Source organism: Leuresthes tenuis, unplaced genomic scaffold (genome assembly GCF_036924035.1).
Source record: "Leuresthes tenuis unplaced genomic scaffold, fLeuTen1.0.hap1 SCAF_22, whole genome shotgun sequence".
Classification (NCBI taxonomy): Eukaryota; Metazoa; Chordata; class Actinopteri; order Atheriniformes; family Atherinopsidae; genus Leuresthes; species Leuresthes tenuis.
This window is the reverse complement of record NW_027325376.1, coordinates 6,761,719-6,782,931: the sequence shown is the minus strand read 5'-3', so window position 1 is coordinate 6,782,931 and position 21,213 is coordinate 6,761,719. Positions and strand designations below refer to the sequence as shown.

Below are 21,213 nucleotides of genomic sequence, written 5' to 3'. Positions count from 1 at the left end.
AGGCCTCTCTCGGCTTCCATCGTCATACAAACACACAAAACTGTATTTTGGACATTCTCTTTGTAATAGTCTGAAGTAAAACATGTTATAAAGGCAACACAGTCCAAAATCTCCCCACTGACGGTTGAGTTTCACCTGCATTTGCTGCATCTTTAAAGGAAGTTAGCTTCTAAATAACTGCTGCTCGACGACCTCCACCTTTCTTACTTTCTCTACATCCCTGTTTGTTTTGTAGAGAAGCGCTTGAAAGCTGAGGTATTGGTAGTTCCCTTCATGGTCGTCATGCTCTTAATATTTAGCACAGATCACATCTGAGTGGTGTCCAATGTCCAACTGTTGCAAAGCAAATACTTTGCTAAAAACATTCGCCCAGTTACACAATGTGCCTTGTTTAAATGCATCTTTAAGGTGAAGAACCCGTTAAATCCAGCTGATTTCAGATAGAACAGTATCTTTAAGAATATCCTCCATCTTAATCCCAACAGATCCAGAAGGTCAGAGGAGCTGGATTTTTACCACAGTGTTTCTGACCCGAATCCCTGGACCGGTCTGCAATCAAAGAGCTGAGCAGTTCAGCCGTTAATAAGCAGGCTCAGACCCTAAGATAAGATGTCACGAGGAGCTGCACCTGCGGTGGGGATAAAAAGGCGTTTCCTCAGCAAACACCAGCAGTGCATCAAAGTCACGCAGCTCAGATCCTGGTGTTGACCAACTTTTTCCCGTCAGACACCTTCTGTTTCTCTTTGGCACGAGTCGGAGTCACGTGAGGAACTGGTGAGCGGCAGCGGGCCGGTTTCTTCCTCCTGCTCCTCTGGGACTTGTGAGATCTCTGCAGAGATGATTGTCTGAGCTGTCAGAGTTCGCTCCCTGAGGGAGAACAACAAGAGAAAAAAATATGCAGTGAGCTCATTTGGGCTTTTTGTGCTCACTAAAATGTCCTGAAACCGCCTATAAGGAAAGTGTTTGATGGGTGGTAGAGTAACAGTGACAGTGATATGGAAACATCAAGCAAATCAACTTGTTTCTGACAATCATTTCTGTATCACCTTCATAGAGAAACTTTTAGTTTTAAAGGCCCTAAATCACACAGAGAAGGACGGCGATCTGAACAGAAGTCGATCAAAGGATCACGTGTCATTATCTGTTGATCTATGAGGTTTAGTTATTATTTACATTGTAAATACTGGTGCTGTGTGAACCGGTTGTCGTGTGAACCATTATACACGAGCATTGTGGGACTTCTCAATGTTTATTCTAAATGTGGACATCTGCGCTGATAATTTTCCGCTGGTCATCTTTTCCCATGAACGTCAGTTTCCCAGACAATCATTAAGGAAAAGAACCCAAGGAATACAACAGAAGTGATGACTTGCAGCTCATTTAAAACCCATATTCAAGTTAAAGTGGTGAAATGACAGCATATCGAGTTGTTTGTCTCGCTCTATGCTGGAGTTCAACTGAAGATTTTTCAGAAAAGTTGGGCGATGGACAACAAAGTCACCTGTTAAAACAAGTGGAACATCACACAACTAATTAAATCCACTTCAATAAGTCAATTATATGAAAAAATGTTTTAAAAAAAAACATCTGAGAGAGGCTAAGTCTCTGAGAAGTAAAGACTGGGAGGGTTTTACCGCTGAAAACGTCTGCTGATGCAATAGTTTCAACATCTTAAGGGGGTCATTTATGAAAATCCTACATTTCCCATTGAAAGTGGTACAACAAATGTCATTAAAAGATTCAGACAATCCAGAGAAAACTCTGTATCCAAGGCTGAAAACCAAAACTTTATGTCCTGATCTTCAGGCCCTCAGATGACGCTGCATTTAAAAAAAAAAGAAGAAGAAGAAGAGATTCTGTGATAAAAATAACCACATGGGCTCAGAAAACCATTGTCAGGTTGTTCACTGCAACCAGAAATGGATTTAAAAATCATAGAAAGAACCAGAACCGCTCATCCATGAATGTAGACCACGTGACACACAAAGTGTGTATGACTCCATAAAGACACCCCCCAAGCATTTGGAAAGAAAATGTGACAAAAGAGGCTAAAACTACACAAACTGATCAGTTTATTTCCCCAAAGTTTTACGGAGAGTTTTTAAAGAAAGAAGAGATGCAGCGCAGCCTTCAACCTGCTAAACATGACGAATCCGTCTCAATCTCTTCACGTTTTTACACATTGTCCCTTCTTGTTTGGAAGATTCAATAAAAGGCAAAAGTACGTTTTTATATCCAATTTCTGTTAAGTTTAAGGTTGTTTTTTTTTGGTTGTAACAAATGACCTTATTAATAATGAACCTGTTGATAAGTTTTTAATTATTAGTTTAGGCTGACTTGGTATCAATCAATCTGCCTCCAGCTGTTTCTTGTAGGGTCTTCCTCTCTGGAAACATGCCTCAATCTTGCTGTTATAATTGACTAAATATGGAGAATAACTGTTTAAACTCGTTTATAAATGTCATATTCACACTAGTCGTAGACTGCGTCTTGAGTTTCCTGTTTCCTTGTTATCAGATGCATCACTGCAGAGTTAATAACCCGCTTTCTTTTTCACAGAATGACATCCATGAATGTAGACCACAGTGGGATGACCCGATATTCAGCCCACAAATATAAAACATACATGACACATGTGTGGGTCGGAGGTGAGAAACTCATTCGCCTTTATCAATGATATAATAACTAAATGGAAGGATCTGTGGCACATACCTTCCCCTGTGTTGCGTTTGTGGCCAGTTGACTCGCACAGTCCACCCGAGGAAGGTCTTCAAGTACCGGGAACAGCAGGGGAATCTGTCATTCAGCTGCTCCATAAGTTCCTCTTTGCGCAAGCCGTAAACAACCGGCGCAATGCACTGCGCCAAGCTGAAGAAAGCGAAAATAACGACGGCTGACACCTCTTTGGTCTCTTGTTTAATGAAACCCTTTTTGCACAGAATCGTGACCACGAAGTTCACAAAGTTAGGCAGGATGTAAACCGCCAGCTGGGTGCCGTGCAGGGCGATCGTCCTGCACCCGGCCTGATTGCGCCGGTTGAGCACTCCCAACCGCCGCCCCTCCATCAGTATCCTCACATAAGTGTACAGTATGAGCAGCGTGCACAGTCCGATGAAGAGCACCTTCTGCAGATCGCCTCTCCTCAGCTGCTCCCGGCCGCACTCCCCGGTAAATGTGTCCGGCTGGAGGAACAAAGTGAGCGGGATCACCAAAGCCAGCAGCCAGGTGAGCGCACCCAGGAGCCAGGGCCAGCGGCCCGCGCTGCAGACCGAGGTGTAGCGCAGCGGGTGGCACACGGCGAGGTAGCGGTCCAAAGCCATCGCCGTGAGCGTCAGCAAGATGTTGGAGGCGCTGCTGACGAGGACTGTAATCATGGCCAGGCACGCAGAGCGGCTCAGCCGCGCGCTCAGGTAGATCTGGTAGTAGAAGATGCTGCTCGTGCCCATGTAAACCAGAGCGGACACCAGCAGGTGGAAGATCAGCACGAAGCGGGCCTGATTGCGCAGTCTCTCCTCTCGAACTATAGTCCAGTTGATGATGAGGTTGAAGAAAAGCAGCACCGAGAAGGACACGGTGGACACGTAAAAGCGCACACAGGTGTAGCCCCACGTGGGCTCCGTTTGGTTGGACAATGACATTATTCCTCAGCTGGGTTTGGTTGGAGTTGCATGATGATGATGGCAGCAGTGGAGCTGATGGGAGAGAAAGTCGATCCACAGCATGATCCTCTCCGTCTGCTCTCTGACTGAAGACTGACTCAATCGTTCTTAGATCCTTTGGTCTCACGCGCGCATTTGTCACGTGTGTCTAATGTTAGTGAAGTCACTCACTAACATGGCGCTTTTCATCACATACAGCAAAAGTCCTTACCTAAACCTTTTTTTCACAAGGTTTTCCCAGTTCAAACCCCACTATACAGCCCTCCTGAATGTCCCCAGGGGCATAAATGTCCTAATTATGGGATGGAGAACTGAAACTGGTCCTCATAAAGACGGTTACACTCTGCTCACAACCCAACCAATAAACGGCACGCTTGGTAGTGCGTGTACCCTGCAGAAGTTCCTGTATTTCTGTATAAATATGACCCGAAACATCATCAGTTTCCTAAAAGTATGTAAAGAGAACAAAAAAAAACCCAAAAAAGAGAAATAATATTTTTACCACTTGTAAAGTAAAAAAAAACAGTGTCTGTGTTTGTGAACCTTTGTTTGAAAGGGGCGTGGCTTCATTGTGTCATAACCACAAGTGCACGTTCCTGCGACTGCATCTGAGTATCAGAAGAGCTTTCCATCTATTTCCATTAAAGAGGTTTCACATAAAACTAAGTTAATGTGATGAACATTTGACGGTCAAACGTGAATGAATTGCATGAAAATGAAAATAAAGTTAACTGTCAGAAACAAACTTTTTATTTATTTCTACTGTGGATGTATTTTAAGTAATCTAATCTGGATTTTTACACCATATTTAACAACCAATAGATTGGTCCAAATTCTAAGCCATCTAATGAATAATATATAGATATCCGTCCATTTTCTATAGCTGCTTAATCCAATCCAGAGTCTTCTAAAAGTTTAGCTTTATTTAAACGTTGAATAGCTTGTATACTTTCTCTCACAGTTCAGTTCACAGACAGACGTCCTGACATTGCCCAGGCCATGATGTCACCACCGCCATGTTTAGAAAGGGTATTCATGCTAGAGTACAGTGCTTTTCTTTTGTGCAGCATATTCATTCTCATTTAAACCAAGAAAGTATGTCTCATCTGAACAATCTTTGATTTATTTCACGTGCAGACGGGGACTGCAGAAGTCTTTCTCCTCACAGTTCTGCTATATTGTTGCTTGTTTCTCCTGATGGTGGAATCATGGTGATCATTAACATCAGCCAATATAACAGAGACCTTCAGTCTCTTAGAATAACTTTTATCTATCTACGGTCTCACATACACAACAGCTTCTTGGTGAATTCATTTATTGTCCACCTGCTTTAGCCTATTTAGTGCAGCGGGGGGTGCTGGAGTCTATCCTAGCTGCCACCAAACCCTGGACAGGCCAACGAAGAGACAATAAAAACATGCACACTCCCACACAAGGTCAGTTTAGACTCCCTATTCAACCTAACAGTCATTTGATCCAAAGCAGAGATTCAAACCACAGAGGACAATGATCTTAAATGGACAATTTGTGGACAATCTGTCTAACTGTGGATAAAAGTCACTTCAGCATCTGATCAGCATCAACACATCTTTATGAGGTCCCCAGAAATATCTCCTTTATCAGTCCTATGATGCTCTTTCACAAATGTGAGAGCATCAGACTCGGGCGGATTCCACTTGTTTTATGGATTGTATCATATTTCTGTCAAAATCCTAAAAGGTTCACAGACTTTCAAACAATGCCGTATGTCCCTCAGAGATTTTTACCCGACTTCCTCCCTGTTCACGAACAGAATACTCTGAAAAGTAGCTTCCCGACTGAACAGCATCTCTGGCTTTGTTTTTAGATAAGATTTAACAGATTTTAAAGTGGCAAATTAGCACAAAACTTCATTATCACTACTTTATCATGTGTTTAACTTCTTTAAAGAGGTCTAGTATGCCTCAAAAAGCACAGAGTCGTACCTACAGAGTCCAAAGTCCCTCCACTCGGTGTGAGACAGTGTGCTGCTGCCACCTGTTGCTGGGGAGAGTGCACATCAACCTGCATGACTTTTGTTAAGATGCTGCAGTGCAGGTGCTGTCTGGATGTCATGAACAAGGCATCTGTGTTGAAACACCTCCGAAGATGTTCCACATGAGGACTTTTCACTGAGCCCTAATCCGGCAGGTTCAACTTCAGCTCAGGTCAGATGAGATATGATGGGAAATAACAAATGTCTCCAGCAACTGGAACGTATTAAGAGGCTTAAAACAGGATTTAATTAGTGCTATAATTCTAACAAAAGAAGATTTATAGGTAAAAATGTGTTTTTCTCTGATTATCGAAGTCATGGAGGATATGAAAGAACTTAATATACACAGGTACTGTTACACCTTTATAGCAGAAAGGTGTAACTTTGGATCCAAGTGGAAAAAAGTTTTAGTTTTTTTTCATATTTTCATTCCTTTCTTTGTAAGTTTCCCATCAATCAAAAGCAACTAACAATAATGAAAACGTGAAAACGTTTACAACAATGTTTACAGCATAATGTGAATTCTTTAGTATATATATGAAAAAAAAATCTTTAGTTTGTGTCAATAGCTTGTCTGAGTCAACCTGCAACAAAAAAAAGGCAAACCTGTACTACGGTGCATTCAAGTGCTGTCAGAGTGATCAGAAGAATTTGATCTAATAAGACAAAACATGAACTATTTCCATGTGAGTGGTCATCAGCCACTGTTCAACTTGAGGCTGAGCATTTCTGCAGTGAAACTCTGTGGTGAGAGTTTGAAGATGGTTTGATCGCATGCACATGGACATAAATCTGTGTCATGACCTTTTTCTTACCCAGAAACTACAGTCTGACTCTCTTCATCCATCCCTGTTTGTTGTGTAATGATCTCCACAGCCTCACAGGGTCACCACAGTTGCATTCAGTCTCCTTTTTCTGCCATACCCACATGTAAGCGCCCTCACTGGTGTACACTTGCAAGTTATTTGTCATTTTGTTGTGAAAATGTATGCAAAATATCCATGTTAAGATGACACATGATAATTCCCCTCTGAAATCATCAGACACAGCAGTCGGATGGTGTTGTTTTGTTTCATTCTTGACTAGTTTTGAATGATCCAGGGAAACAACCTTACTGAGTTTCAAAACGGACTCATGTTTTAACTATTGATTTCATCTTTCATATATATATTTTTTTCTGATTTTATCTATTGTTCTTATTTCCCTCTTTTGTTTAAATTTTAAATCATGATTTTTATTTCTTCCGTTTTAATGTCTCTGTGAAGCACTTTGAATCACCTTGTTGTTGAATTGTGCTATACAAATAAACTTGCCTTGCCTTGCCTTGCCTTACTCTAAATCAAATAGTTCCTGGTGTGAGAGGAGCTCTTACTGAGGGCTTGAGTGAAATGTGCACTTTTTTTCCCCTTAAGCAAATTCTTAATTTGCATCCTCACCCAGTGAAAAATGATGTATCACTGCTGGTAGGATGTACATTTAGTAGATTTCTATCTAGTGGGGGCTGGACCTCCAAGGAAACAGAAACTAACCCAACCTGCCTTTCCTCACTCTTTATATACCGACATATCCACGTTCCTCTCACCATATCTGAACACGTAACTTGCTGACGGTAAGAAAATCTTTTTCTGTCAAATTAGATGAAACACCTAAATGTATTCTGTGAATTTGGTTTATTTTACAGCAAATTCACACGTAAGGAAAAAAAATTAACGTGGCACTTCTGAAATTTTAAGCCCACAATCATCAAATCACTTGTATTTGTTCGGGAAAAGAGAACAATGTGACCGCTGTAAAATTACAATCTCTTTGCGGTTATGAGGAAGTGAAATGTCGTATTTTGCAGTTTCATATTCACTTATTTATTTATATATATATATATATTTTATTGCATAGAAATATTAATTTCTTGATTAATATATATATAATTACATGATAGGAGCATGAAAATACGTTACATAACGTGTTCAAATCGTTTAACAGTCTGTATCAATTAAAACGTGATTGATTTTGAGACGATTCCATCTCCAACTCTTCATCCGGTGGAAAAGGGAGGGGCTGTGCAGCCGTTAACGGTTATTTAGCTAATTAGCTAATATCAAAGTATAGCTAGAAGCTAACAGACTTTAACATTAACGGCGTTGTTTTAAAGCCTTGTAATAAATGATTCTGATTTAATGCTCAGTCTTTAATAGAGGCAACACGTGGCAAAAGACAAAACTGAATACTAAAATTTCCATACAGCATTAATGACTCGAGATGACATTAATGACCAGTTAAAACTGACATTTTTAACTGTCAGCTAGCTTAATAAAGTGTGACTCCAGAGACAGAGAGGATTTTTACGACTTACATTGAATAGAATTAACTTAAATTATCAAGGCGATTCTGATAATACACACCACTTTCCATAACTAAGATTGAAAGCTATGTAAAAAAAAAACATATTTTCAACTGAAATTGGCCCAAGGACAGTGAAGCTAATGCTGAACATGAGGAATGTCACATTTATATAATTTTCAATGCATGCTGGCAACTTTCTATAAATAAAGTTGGGGTGGTGCCAACAAGACAGAAAAAGCTGTGAAATGTCATATCAACTTCCAAAAAGACTTCAGAAATGACAAAGTTTCTTAACATAGCCTTGCAAAAACTAGGGATAGCATTATCTGTGATACATAATATGAGCCCAGTAAGGAGACATCATTTTATTGGTATACAGGAGTTTAATTTGAGTAGTTTCCTGATAAGAGAGCGATGGATCATTTTGGTGCAGCAGTGACATTAACAAATGGAAAGGGATTGGAGTTTAGACTTTGCTGGTGGATGAACATAGCTAGGTGTTAGACGCTTCTAATGAGGCTCATCAGGTGTCCAGAAGAGGTGGCGATGGGGAAGATTACAGTCATTTTAAAGTTAATCAATAGGAATAACGGCGATCAGACTGATTGACTCAAACAGTAGCAGGCAGGAAGACTGCTGGACCAGAATAGTGACAACAGAATTAGAAATTAGGTCGGATGAAAAGCCTGAACACCAGTTTCCATCATTTTTCCATAAATACAGTCGCCATCTGAGAACCTGAGCTGAGTGTTAAACTGTAGTGGGCCAGTCGCTGGATCGTCCCTGGACTGATCACCTTGGAAAAGGGGAAGGAACCGATGAATGTAGAGGCCGATTGACTTCTGGTCCTGTCAACAGACTGGTTAGCTCTCTTTTGCTAAAGAATTAAGAGTCTAAATTATTGCAGTCTGGGCTCCTCCTCCATGTGAGGTGACAGTGTAGGACCAAGACCCAAGTGGCAGGAACTAATACTTCTTTACCCATCTGTGAATACGTTAAAGATTCATATGATGACACTACACCAGAGAGGAGACAGACATGTTGTAGAGTTATGTGCATATAGAAGCTGTAGAGGCTGCTTATTCCAGGTGGCAGGTGCCTGAGAAGCCAGACAGTTGACTGATGGTATCTTTCCATTTTCCTGTTGGATTGGGAATGGTATTTGCAGAGGAAATGAGTTGGAAGGGGTTAGGCTTTTTTGTGTGATGGTGTTGTGGCAGAGAAGTAGCTGTGGCCGTAATGATCCCAATACTCAAGTGGATCTCAGGTGAGATTTGGAGCCGTGGACACAGGCTTAGAGAGACAGAGAGGCAACTGTCACGCAAGGCGTATTTATCCAGCCCATGATGCAACCTAAATGTGCTGCATTTGAGGCATTTCATACTAAAAACATACACATGCAAGAAAGCATTTAAGTTTGTGGTTATTTCCGTGCAAAGGGAGCGCTCTCACCTGGCGGAAGCATCTCAGAGATTGAGAGTGTTTTAGGATTGGTCGAATTCCCCGAGGCTTGTTTACGGAGTGGTGAAGGGGTAACGGTGACTCGTAAAGCATAATAATAAGCACAAATGCTGTTGCCGGCCAGGAAGCTACGCCAACACAAGAACAAAAAAAAAAAACGACCAACATGCTATATTTTTGAGCGTGACAACACCTCAAATCCAGGCCCTACGTGTCTGACCAGAATCTGGGGCGTGTGTCCTGGAGAATTTGAAGTAAATTTGGGAACTATGACGTGATAACGGTTAGGTTGCATAAAAATACTAAAGCATGCTTTTACTTTTTAGCTTTGGGGGATGTTTAAGGTGATAATATATGGTTAAAACTCTGGAGAAACATGGAAAAACAGGCCATGAGTCCTTTAACAAACATGCCGTCATGAACACATCGTGAAGTACAGTGAGTGTATGAACTACATCGTGTGCCTGATGCACAAAAAATCAAACGTGCCTTTTCACATATGTGAGCTGATAGCCTTCAACCTCCGACACCTTTCAAAACACACATACACACTTTACTTCTTTAGCACGTCGACCCTGAGCCACTCTCTCTTTTTACAGACCCATCATGTCTGCCCCGTATCCCCAAGGCATGGTCGTCCACCAGCAGCCAGCCCAGATAGTGACAGTCACCTCCACCAATCATGGGCCTGGAACCTGGAGCACCGGCATGTGCGACTGCTGCGCAGATATGGGCACCTGTGAGTCAACCAAACCAATCAACACAGACTTTATTTTGAACTTTATTTGAAACCAACGAAGCAGAAAGTTAAACTCCTTGTTCTTTTTAAACAGGGGCATGAAATGATTGTTGCTCAGAAGCTCAGAGATATCCTGACTTTTCTTTCCTCTGCAGTTTGTGATGCAGAAATGTTGCAAAGTTCTAACCGTTTGTCTCAAATTGCTGCCAGAGGATCAGATTAGACGTCCCTCAGCTCAAATGCTGCCAAACAAAATCTTCTCATTATTATTATAAGATGTCAGTCTTATTTTCTCAGTTGTTTGAAGGAAACTGAATCAGGTTCACAAATGTTGTTTCTTACACCAAATGTGACCTAAATGATGATCAAAGATGTTTGTTTATTTTATCATTAGATGAAATAAAACCATCCATAAAGCGTTCACTGTCCGCTAACTGATGCTACCACAGGACTCGAAACTTACAGTATTACTAATGATTTTTGATTTATAACATCTTTTATTTTCAACTGATGTATGAAACTCAAAAGAAGCCACTGTGAAGTTGAACAGCAAAAGTGAAACTGAAGACCCCGTCCAACCAAGTCAATGGAAAAAAACAGCAGCCATGCGAGGCGCCACGAGAACAAACTTTAGATGTGGCATCCAAACACCAGCTAGGTTAAGCAGCTTACAAGAGAACATATCTGTGTAGTGCAAGAGGGAGCAGAAGTCTTTACTCAGTGAGGAAACGGGGGTGAACAAAACACATGAACAGCAGGATTTGCATGAGGTCGCTCTGTTGAGTATTAGTTCAGTTTTTGGGGTCTAACACAGTCCCAGCTCAGGTAGACGTGTTTTAACTCAAGCTTAATCCTATTGAGGTGCCGTGGAGTGATTTAAGACTGACTTCTCAAACGTCACACAGCCATTTTCTCAGAAAACAGCGGTGAAATTTGAAATTTTATTCCAGATTGCATTTAAAGGAAGGAAGCATGGAAACATGGCCTAACGCCTTTAAACGGAGGGACTGTGTGTGCAGTTCTGTGGTTTACTCCACTGTTAGGACGTTGAGATCATAAGTCATGGCGAGTGTCAACCTGCTGTCGTTTTAAGTGGACCGTCTAGAATGACTGAAATCAAGTTGAGATGAGCATATTTACCCGAAGAAACTGTTTAGATTACAGTTTTCCAAGCATTTCTTTCTCGTGCAGAATTGTGAGAGGCCTGTGACCGAGATTCACTCCCTCTGATACAAAGTGTGGAAGGAGCTGACAAAGATGCAAAACACACAAATGTTTTACATCTGTGGAACACGTTGTGCTTTTTCTTTTCTTCTCCCTAAATCTGGAGACAAAAAAAAAACACAGTGAGATTTTAGGTATTTTCCACTGAGAACAGCATCATGTAATAAAAGTAAACTTAACAGCTAAAGAATTATTTACACCCACTTTAGTTTTGGACCTAAAAAAGTTGAAATATTCTTCCTCTGCCCACCAGGCTGCTGCGGTTTTTGGTGTTTCCCCTGCATGCAGTGTGAGACAGCCGGGAAGTTTGGCTGGTGCTGCTGCATGCCTCTCCTGGACTGCTGCTGCATTGTGTCCTGCCTACTCCGGTCCTCCCTCAGAGAGCGTCACAACATCCCTGTAAGTCTGGGAGAGGAAGAAAGGAGGAGGGGGCATATGTTACATGTCTTTTACTCATGATTTTCTGTCGATTGAGCTCATACACTGAAGATTGTTTCTAAAAAAACGTCCCATAGTTGATGTTTGAATGTGTTTGTGTGAGAGTTGTTACGATACTTTGCCAGACAAAGTATCACGGTTCCGGGTATTATTGCGATACTGCGGCCTGTTTTTATTATTATTATTTCATGAGCTGCAATGTATTTGTACAAGTTATCAAGACTTATTAATTACGTATAATGTTGTTTGGTGCATGATGAACATAATACTGGTGAAGTAAGAAACAAATATTTTTATGAATAACATTTATTAAAAAGTTCAAATTGAAACATATACATCATATCTATACACTGCAGGTGTTTTATGAGGTTGGATGTGTTGCCTCCTTTGGCCCCTGCAGAGTGGACAGCCATCGTCTATTGCTTTACCGTCTGTGTGTGTGTGTGTGTGTGTGTTGTCTCGTGTTTGTGACCGCTGTGCGTGCGTCTGGGCGAGACAGAATTTTAGTTTTGAAGCAAATTTCTGTCTTATCATATCCCCGGACGTCACCAGTACCAGGCAAACAGCCAATCATTCAGCAGCTGTGTCGGTCGGTTGCCGTGGTTGCCGTGTGGGTTTGTTTACAAGGGAGTAGCAAGCGGTGAGAAGCCGGGAGGATGGTCGAGGCGGCCGCTGTGTAGCGGAAACTGCCACCGTTAGTATAGTAACCCACGGTAGGCACCACAGGGTACCCTGGGTGTCGTGCAACTCTAGTTTGTGTTGGCTTTGGTGTGTATGGTGGAGATAAAGTTAATGCTGTACGGTCATGTTAAAAGAAAGTGCAAAATGCAAATAAGGTAGGAGAAGTACACTCCAGATAGCAGCAGAAACAAGTAAACAGTAAACAGTTCCTGTATGATATTATCAGTGTCTCGCATCGTTGTAGAGGAAGTCAGTCTCACTCTTCTTTCCAGTGTTGCTTCAGCTCGTTGAGGTTTGCAGCATTGGTTCATGCACAGCTCCCTTCAGGTCCCACCACAGCATTTCAGTCAGGCTGAGGTCTGGACTCTGACTGGACCATTGCAACACTGTGATTCTTTCCTTTTTCACACATTCTGCTGTAGATCTGCTGCTGTGTTTGGGGTCATTGTCCTGTTGATGAGCCAGTTTCAGCCCAGCTTTAGCTGTGGGACAGATGGCCTCACATCTGACTCTAGAATACTTTGGTATCCAGAGGAGTTCATGGTGGACTCAATGACTGCAAGGTGCCCAGGTCCTGTGGCTGCAGAACAAGCCCAGATCATCAGCCCTCCACCACCGTGCTTGACAGCTGGTATGAGGTGTTTGTGCTGATATGCTGTGTTTGGTTTCCTCCAAACGTGCTGCTGTGCATTAGGACCAAACATCTCCACTTTGGTCTGGTCTGTCCAAAGGACATTGTTCCAGAAGTCTTGTGCTTTGTTCAGATGCAGCTTTGCAAACCTAAGCTGTGCTGCCATGTTCTTTTTAGAGAGAAGAGGCTTTCTCCTGCAGCCCTTCCACACAAGCCATCCTTGTTCAGTCTTTTTCTAATCATTCTGTCATGAACTTTAACCTTTAACATGCAAACTGAGGCCTGTAGAGTCTGAGATGTAGCTGTTGTATTTTTTTTCAGTTTCTGTGAGCGTTGCACGGTCCGACCTTGGGGTAAACTTACTGGGACATCCACTCCAGGGAAGAATGTTTCTGATCTAATGTTTCTGAATAATCTTTCTCTCTTTTGAATGATTGACTCTAAATTAATTGCAAAGGGCCTTATCAGCCTTCCCAGATTGATGGGCAGCAACAGTTGATTCTCTAAGATCATTGCTGATGTCTTTCCTCTTTAACACACTGTGAAAACGTCTCTTTTATAGAGGTGCTCACACTTACTGATGATGAATTAATCATCTTCATTTCCCTCTTAATTCCTCTGAAAGCAGTAAGGCTCCACTTAGGTTTTTCCACACGCTGCTTTTGGATTTTAGCTCAGTTTTTGTTCCTTGTTGTGGTTCATTTGAGGTTGTGTTCAGCTCTAAGAGCCTTATGATTGGCCCTGACATGTTACATCTCAGAGTTTAAACAGAGAACACTTTGTTTTTCACGTGACTGTAAGTGAAAGTATTTCTGATTCTGAGAACAATCTGAAAAAGTGAGGAAGTTCACCCAGAAGCTGAAGTTCCAGTTTCCTTTTGAGTTGTTTTTATTTTAGATGCTGAAGCTCAGCTGTCAGATGCAACATATCCTGCATTTTCTGGGAAATACCAAGATACTCAGGAGGCTAACTCATCATGGAAATGTTTGCTCTCCCGACAGTGATTCTGTTCCAGGTTTGTTTTTTAAAGGTGGGGCTTCTCTCCCTTCATCAAACCAGCCTCTTTTCTTTGAATTCAAAGCATTCAGGCACAATGGGCTTCATAAATCACTCTGTAGCCATGTTTTTAACACAAACATTAAGAAAACAGCCACACAGCCCTGGATCTGTGAAGACATTTCCTAAAGTAGCATCTATAAAATTACTGATATTTATTCAAGTTTGTATAGACACACACGGCTTTCATCTTATGTATATGTTTTGTTTTTGCTTTAATCTCTAATGGATGATCCACTATCAATGGAACACACTACTTTACTGTTATTTTACCACCTTTAACAGGCGTTGTATTCTGATCTGTTGTTGGAAAAGAAAAACTGATAGATCATATCGTTGATTTACACTAAAAACTACCAAAAAGTACAGCGTGTGACTTGATGAGCAAACAGCACCTGCAGCTCCTGCTGCCGGCAAACCAAAAACCAAACCAGAACTGTGCTTCCTCTTTTATAAGTGTTACTCCCAACTGCAGAAAGTGTCACGTTTCACTGCCTGCGACCGGCAAAGTTTGCAAACAGAGGGAAAAAAAGGTAAATTATTATTTAACTTGCATATGAATTATTCACAGCTTGTTTTTGTTTTTTTGTTCTCTCACAAAATGACCCAAAGAGGAAAATTAATCACTGTTTACATCAGCTTCAGTGTCTGAAACCTGTTAGTCAGCTTCAAACACTGAGCCCTTTATAGCAGTGACTGTTTAACCTTATTCTGTTAGCATGCTTAGCTGACTAAAAGGTCCTTCAGAATTCAGTTCAGTGCGGTTGAAAACATGCTCTAATAATGATGGAATAAGTTGCTGCTGCACCCTGCTGCCTGCTCTTCAACTCACATCTAATGTAAGCAAATGTTTCCCTTATTTTTTAAAAGCTGCAGACTGCTCTGTATGTTTCTACCAGCAGCTTCGCTTCAGTCTGTCAGCTTGCTGGTTTTATTCTAAATGAAAACAAAGTGATGCCACACGAGCAGTAGTTTGGTTCAAGTTTGGATTCGGGGGGGGGGGGGGGGGGGGGGGGGGGGGGTCATCATAAAAAACTATAAAACTTGGGCCACCTTCCCTCCAAAGTGTGCGTTGGTTTGGGCTGTGAAGGCAGAAGACTGCTCCTATCGGGCCAAATTCTTTTAAAAGTGCATCCTCAGCCATGCTAGCACCTCTGTTAGGCTATGCTTTGACATCAGGGTCTTATGAGCAAGAAGCCAAAGACAGTATCCTCCTGAGACTCTCATTAAACAGACCCTGGTGCGCACCTGAGGTCATATTTAATTCTCAAAAACTACTTCCTGTTCAAAGCCAAAGCTCAGGTCGTGTAGTTATAAGTTTCCAGTCATTGTTCTTGTTATTTATCACTGTTACTGTCGTTGTTTTTAATTTTCTGTATTATAAAACAGGACTTCATAAAATCTGTAGAAAAAATCTCTGAGGTCAAATCACCCCAGAATGATCTCACAGACCAAAACAACTGGTAACACCACCTCAGAGCGGGATTTAGAAGCACGGAAATGACTTCTCTTTTAGCACGTGAACAAAGTTTGATACTCGGTATTGTCACTTTGAAGAGTTTGCGACGAACACGGCGTCTTTTTCGGAGGAGAAACCGCACAAAGACGTGGCTCATGAACGGATGCAAGGGTATCCATGGTTACACCGACGCAGCACAGAGGGGACATGTTGTATCACAATAAACAGTGAGCCAGATGATCGAGCTGCTTGAACAGTAAGGTGTAGAGCTCAGAAGAGCGTGCTGCATCTGAGGTGCAAGCATTACCACAACAGAAGCCCCAACGAGGTGTGTCACACGGTTTAAACTGAAACCACAAGGCGTTCCCATCAACAGTCTTCCTGTTGATGTACATGTTGGCCTACAAATTGTAATGGGCATTAGTGACTGACTTGTGTTTGTATCTCTTCTCCTGTCCGTCCTGCAGGGATCGTGCTGCGATGACTTCTGTAAAATACTGTGGTGCTACACATGCACCTGGTGCCAGATGAACCGCGAGCTGAAGATCAGGGCTCACCAGCAGCCGGGCGCCGCCTCAGTGGTCACCACACAGGTCATCAGGGGATAAGACGCCAGTGCTGTGGTGGTGCAGTGAAGACCTGCGGCACGTTTAGCCCGCTGGACACGGTTCTTGATAACATTACTATTTGAGGCCTTAAACTCTCAGTTAAAGTCAAATGTCTTGAGTTTTTTTGTTCCTTTCTGGTTTCTCTCTGGTCTTTGATCATTTCTTTCATTAAAATGTTTCTGTTTCATATCAGTGTTGACGCCATCCTCCTCCCCCCCCCCCACATCCGTGTCTTTATTTTTATAGACTGTTGAACATTGATTAATCCCAGGATGTTATCACACCAAAATACATCACAGCACATTTATAACAAAACTGACTCTATCTCAAACATCTTAATGTTTTCTTCTTTCTGTCGGAACATTAAAGGTTTTTTTTTTATGGTGCATGAGTATTGTAGTTAGTAGGTAATGTCCTGTTTCTACAGCTGCATAAACACCACTGTTGGTGGTGAGCTCATACTGTTTTACATAAGAACTATGTAGAGTTTCTATGTACAGAATCACTATTTGCATTCAGTGTTTACGCCACATTGGTGCTGATTCTCAGTCATCCAGGTAGATTGTACAAAGATATTGAATAAGAACAACTCGACAACTAGCTGAGAACTGAAGAAGCCTTTCAGATGAGGGGCAAAACATCTTTAAGAGCCAAGAAAAAGGAGTCCAGTTGACCTTTTTCAAGTTCTTTTTGGATAAGTGTGCAGGTGCGAAAGGATCTAGTTTTTCTGAGTGTGGATTTTCATAATAATAAGCGTGAGCAAAAACAAAATGCAACGATTTATAGGGAATTTAATCCAGGTGTTTAATTGTAAAGGGTGCAGAAACTGAGAATTGGTGTTCCTTATAAAACTTCTCATTTTGAATTTATTAGAAACAAAATAGAACGTTTTTACCACTGTGGTGAGTTTCTTCTACCCTTAAGGGCAGGTCACTTGAGCATCTGAGCACAGTGTAAACATCCATATTATAGGAATAAAACAACCTAGTCAGCACTAACTGAGATAAAAACTCTGAGAATTCACGACAGAAACTCAGAATAAGGGCCAGGTGGACGAGGTTTTTGTGATTTCCACTTAGGGTGAGAAAAACTGAGAATGAGAGATTCAAAAGAGCTGTGGTTTGAGGATTGTGAACATTTAAATAGTCAGAGGGAGTTTATTCATGCTAACATGATCCTCCAATGAAATAGCATATTCACACAAGGTGGAACTCAAAAGCAGACTGACACTGAGGTATGGAAGGAAAAAACGGTTTATTAATTATTAGGAGTTGAGAGGCGAGTTCACAGTGAATCCAGTCCGGGGATTAGCTTTAGGAGGAGAGGGAGTGGTTGGATTGGTCCAGGAGTATTCAGTAATGATCTGTCACTCAGTGAGTGCTTACTATGTTTCCAGGAGGGGTTAGAGCAGCGATGCAGGCTGCAGTGTGGTTTGTTCAAGATGGTGGCGAGGCAAAATGTACAAAAGCAAGCAAATGGTACGAGGAACTACCCGGTGCCTGAATCTCCTGGCCATGTATTTCTGAAACACAAGAACATCAGCCTGCAGAGATGGGATCGGTGGGGATATCCAAGTTCACAGAACAAGCAAGATTATACTGATCACAGGCAGAGACAAAGTTAAACAAGGCAAGCTGTCTCAAAAACACAGTGGTCAGCGTGATTACCACGGAAACAGTGAGAACAACCTGGCGAAGACGAGCTCCTGCAGATCCTTAAGAAGCCAGCTCTAAATGAGCTCAGGTGTGCTGGCCGGAGCAGCAAAGACTCCACCCCAGACTTCCTGGATACCTGCTCAGAACACAACCAAAACACCACAGCCAAGGGCAATCAGACACCTGCTGCAGCCGGGTGTCCATGAGACCAAATATATCGATATGATGATCACCAGTCAAGCCATTCGCTAACAGAGGCGTGGAAAGGAGAGATCTAATATTCAGCAAACCACATTTGATAGTTTTATGTTTTTCAGTGACATTTTTTGTCTTAATTTTGTCGAGGTTGTCCGGATTTGCTCCTCTTGTGTTTCATGATGTATTACGTTTGGGAGCAGACGTCTGGGAGCAGTTATTATGGGGGTTTAGCAGCATGTGGAAGGCTGCAGAGAAGTGTGTAAGTTGTCATGTTTTTGGATGATGACAGCCGCCCCTTCCAAAGTGGGATGGATGCCATCTCTGCTAATCAGACCAGGCTTTCCCCAGAAAGATGACCAATCACCAATGGATGACATCACCCAGGCTGCTAAAAAATCCAGGAGTAATATTTGATTCTTACCTCAGTTTTGATGCTCAAGTAAAACATCTTTATTAAATCTTTATTTTTCCCAGTTTGAGACAATCAACCAAATCAGGGCTTTTCTTTCAACTGCTGACTTGCAAAAAATTGGGCACACATTGTCCAATCTCACCTTGACTGCTGTAAGTCACTACTCTCAGGTATCAGTCAGTCCCTCTCTGCACTGACTCTGGCTTTGCTCATGCTCAAAGCCTTGAATGGCTTTATACCTCAAATGTATCTCAGACTCATTCACTTACTATGTGCTCTGCCTACCACTGAGATCCACAGATACCACTCTGCTAATTACTCACAGACTCTTATTTCCTGCCTTCTCCATTATTGCTCCCATCTGGAACGCTGCCCATTGAAATCAGACACGCTAAGTCTGCAGTTACCTCCTTAAAACAATCCTGTGTGAGAAATGTAGTTAAAGCCTGATTTATTTATCAGTTTTTAGTGGTTCTTTGAACATCCATTTGAGCTAACTTCCTTTGTCCGTTCCCTTTCATGTCCACTGCCTTCATGTTACACAGCTGGGCACCTCTGGGATGCACAGTGGGCATCATCCATTAATACAGAAAGTTAAAACATTCGTTGATGATGTTGGAAACCAGTGGTCGGTGCTAAGAGCTTAAGAGACTTGTCCACATAAATGGAAACAGATGACGGACTGGGACACAACAGGAAAGGGAGGCGCTGCTGTAAACATGCTTCACTGTCAGGGACTGTTAAGCCTAAATGGTCTCAATCCTCTGGATCTCAGTGGCCAGGAGCTCAAAGGATCTTAACCTGATTACAGTGGCAAACAGTGACTGTAAAGAACTCATTAAACCTTTGTTATCATCGTACTGTGTGAAATGGGGACATTCCTTCTGTAACTTGAGGCCTAAGTTACGTAGCAGTTTTTCAGCTTACAGATGAACTGTAAGGATGTGTGAATTTACAGAAAATAGTCTGCGGTACAATGGAAATGATGCTTTACTCCCACTGTGCAGGGTGTAGGTAAGATATGATAAGAGGTGCAAAAGAACAAAGTTTGTGGTTGTGCTGTCATCTTTATTAATGTTTGCGTCATTTTCAATCATTGGCAGATTTTACATGGTACGGTGTGGCAGAAATATAGCAGGACTCTGAACTACTTGTGTGGTTATTTTTTAACTGGAATGATCAGTTGGTGAAGTTTCTGTGAGCTGAGTCACAACAATGAAACTGTCTCCACGGCAGCAACCTTATTCCTGTCATCTGTGTAACACTGAGCTTCATGTTCTCCTCTCACTGAGTTTCAGCCATAAAAGTACAACCCCAGTTCCAAACTGCTGTGTAACATGTAAATAAGAACAGAACTCAGTGATTTGTAAATCTCAAGAACCAAAATCAATAGAGCATCAAAGAGCTCATCTGGATGGGAGCAGATGTGGCTCTAAAACCTGTAGATACCTTTCAGCATTGACGGAGACTTTCCAGGTGAGCAAGTTTCCAGTTCCAGATGATAAATAGTAAAACTCAATTGTAAAACCTTACTTATGTAGCACTTTTCTAAAACAATGTTACAAAGTGCTTGACATAACAGCAGACGTGTAATAAATGAATCAGACTCCACCAAAGGCCCTCCGGAAAAGGAAAGTTTTAAAGGAGGAATTTAAAGGTCTCAAGAGAAGTTGTCTGTCTGAGTGCAGCGTGCAGAGAGAATGGAAAAGGCCCGATCTGCTTTAGGGAAACTGGGATCTTAGCAACAGAACACTGTCTGTGGAGCTCAGTGGTCGGGGGGGCACATACCAGGTCAATGAGTCTGAGATGTATTTCAGGGGAAGGCCATTTAAGGCTTTGAAGGTGAACAATAAGATTTTGAAATCAATACAAAATCTAACAGGAAACCAATGAAGTGAAGTGTGCTCACACGTTTTAGTCTGGTGACGAGTCTATCTGCTGTGTTTTAACTGAGACAACCGAGGGAGCCCTGACTAATACCTGGGTTTAATGAATTACTGTAGTCAAGGTGAGAGTAGACAAAAGCATGCATAACTTTAATAATGAGTCAGCAGTTGGAAGAAATTACCTGATATTAGCAATTGTCTAAAGCTGGAAAAAGCATGACTGAACTGCATGTTTGACCTGAGCATCAAAACTGATGTTAAAGTTAAATATTACTCATAGGTTTCTGGCAGTTTGGGTGATATTATCTGAAAGGTTGCCAAGGCTAGAAAGAACAGAACTGATAGAATTCAGGGGACCGAGCAGAATGGCTTCTGATTTTATTTGTGTTTAAACTTCAGGAAAGAGAGAGAGGCTGTGAGACTTCCTCTTAGTTCCTACTCCCACACCATCAGAAATGCAGAGCTGAGAGCTGATAACAAGCACATCCATGATCTCCGTAAAAACAATTTGTCTGATCACAGAGCAGTTTTCCACTACGTCTTGAACACTGACACACATTCCCCTTGTGTCTTCTTCCCTTTGTCTCCACATGGGCTTCATTTAGTTTCGTGTATCCGTTCCCTCAGGCATGGCTGGCTCTCTGCTCTCAGCTCTCTGCTCTCAGCTCTCTGCTCTCTGCTCTCTGCTCTCTGCTCTCTGCTCTCAGCTCTCTGCTCTCTGCTCTCTGCTCTCTGCTCTCATTGCCAGCCCA

At 41.9% G+C, this 21,213-nt stretch overlaps 2 protein-coding genes across 3 annotated transcripts; one reads left to right on the top strand and one right to left on the bottom strand.

The window, feature by feature from the left end:
- Positions 1-632: 632 nt before the first annotated feature.
- On the bottom strand, positions 633-3,838 carry LOC140282205 (probable G-protein coupled receptor 148). Its single transcript, XM_072376792.1, has 2 exons — positions 2,713-3,838; positions 633-867 (listed from the first exon to the last, which is right to left on the bottom strand). The coding sequence occupies exons 1-2, from the start codon at positions 3,636-3,638 to the stop codon at positions 723-725; spliced, it is 1,071 nt and encodes a 356-aa protein (XP_072232893.1). The 5' UTR covers positions 3,639-3,838; the 3' UTR covers positions 633-722.
- Positions 3,839-7,174: 3,336 nt separating this feature from the next.
- On the top strand, positions 7,175-16,479 carry ponzr1 (plac8 onzin related protein 1). Of its 2 annotated transcripts, XM_072376230.1 has the most exons (4): positions 7,175-7,282; positions 10,074-10,213; positions 11,691-11,836; positions 16,170-16,479. In XM_072376230.1, the coding sequence occupies exons 2-4, from the start codon at positions 10,081-10,083 to the stop codon at positions 16,308-16,310; spliced, it is 420 nt and encodes a 139-aa protein (XP_072232331.1). In that variant the 5' UTR covers positions 7,175-7,282; positions 10,074-10,080; the 3' UTR covers positions 16,311-16,479. The 2 variants fall into 2 exon arrangements, with proteins under 2 accessions (XP_072232331.1, XP_072232330.1); XM_072376229.1 differs by lacking the exon at positions 7,175-7,282 and having other exon boundaries at positions 10,052-10,213; positions 16,170-16,470.
- The last annotated feature ends 4,734 nt before the right edge of the window (positions 16,480-21,213 follow it).

Coding starts and splice junctions, on each gene's coding strand:
- LOC140282205 (XM_072376792.1), bottom strand. CDS start 3,638: ATGTCATTGTCCAACCAAACGGAGCCCACGTGGGGCTACACCTGTGTG. Junction 868..2,712: donor CAAACGCAACACAGGGGAAG/GTATGTGCCACA, acceptor GTTCTCCCTCAG/GGAGCGAACTCTGACAGCTC.
- ponzr1 (XM_072376230.1), top strand. CDS start 10,081: ATGTCTGCCCCGTATCCCCAAGGCATGGTCGTCCACCAGCAGCCAGCC. Junction 10,214..11,690: donor CTGCGCAGATATGGGCACCT/GTGAGTCAACCA, acceptor TCTGCCCACCAG/GCTGCTGCGGTTTTTGGTGT. Junction 11,837..16,169: donor GAGAGCGTCACAACATCCCT/GTAAGTCTGGGA, acceptor TCCGTCCTGCAG/GGATCGTGCTGCGATGACTT.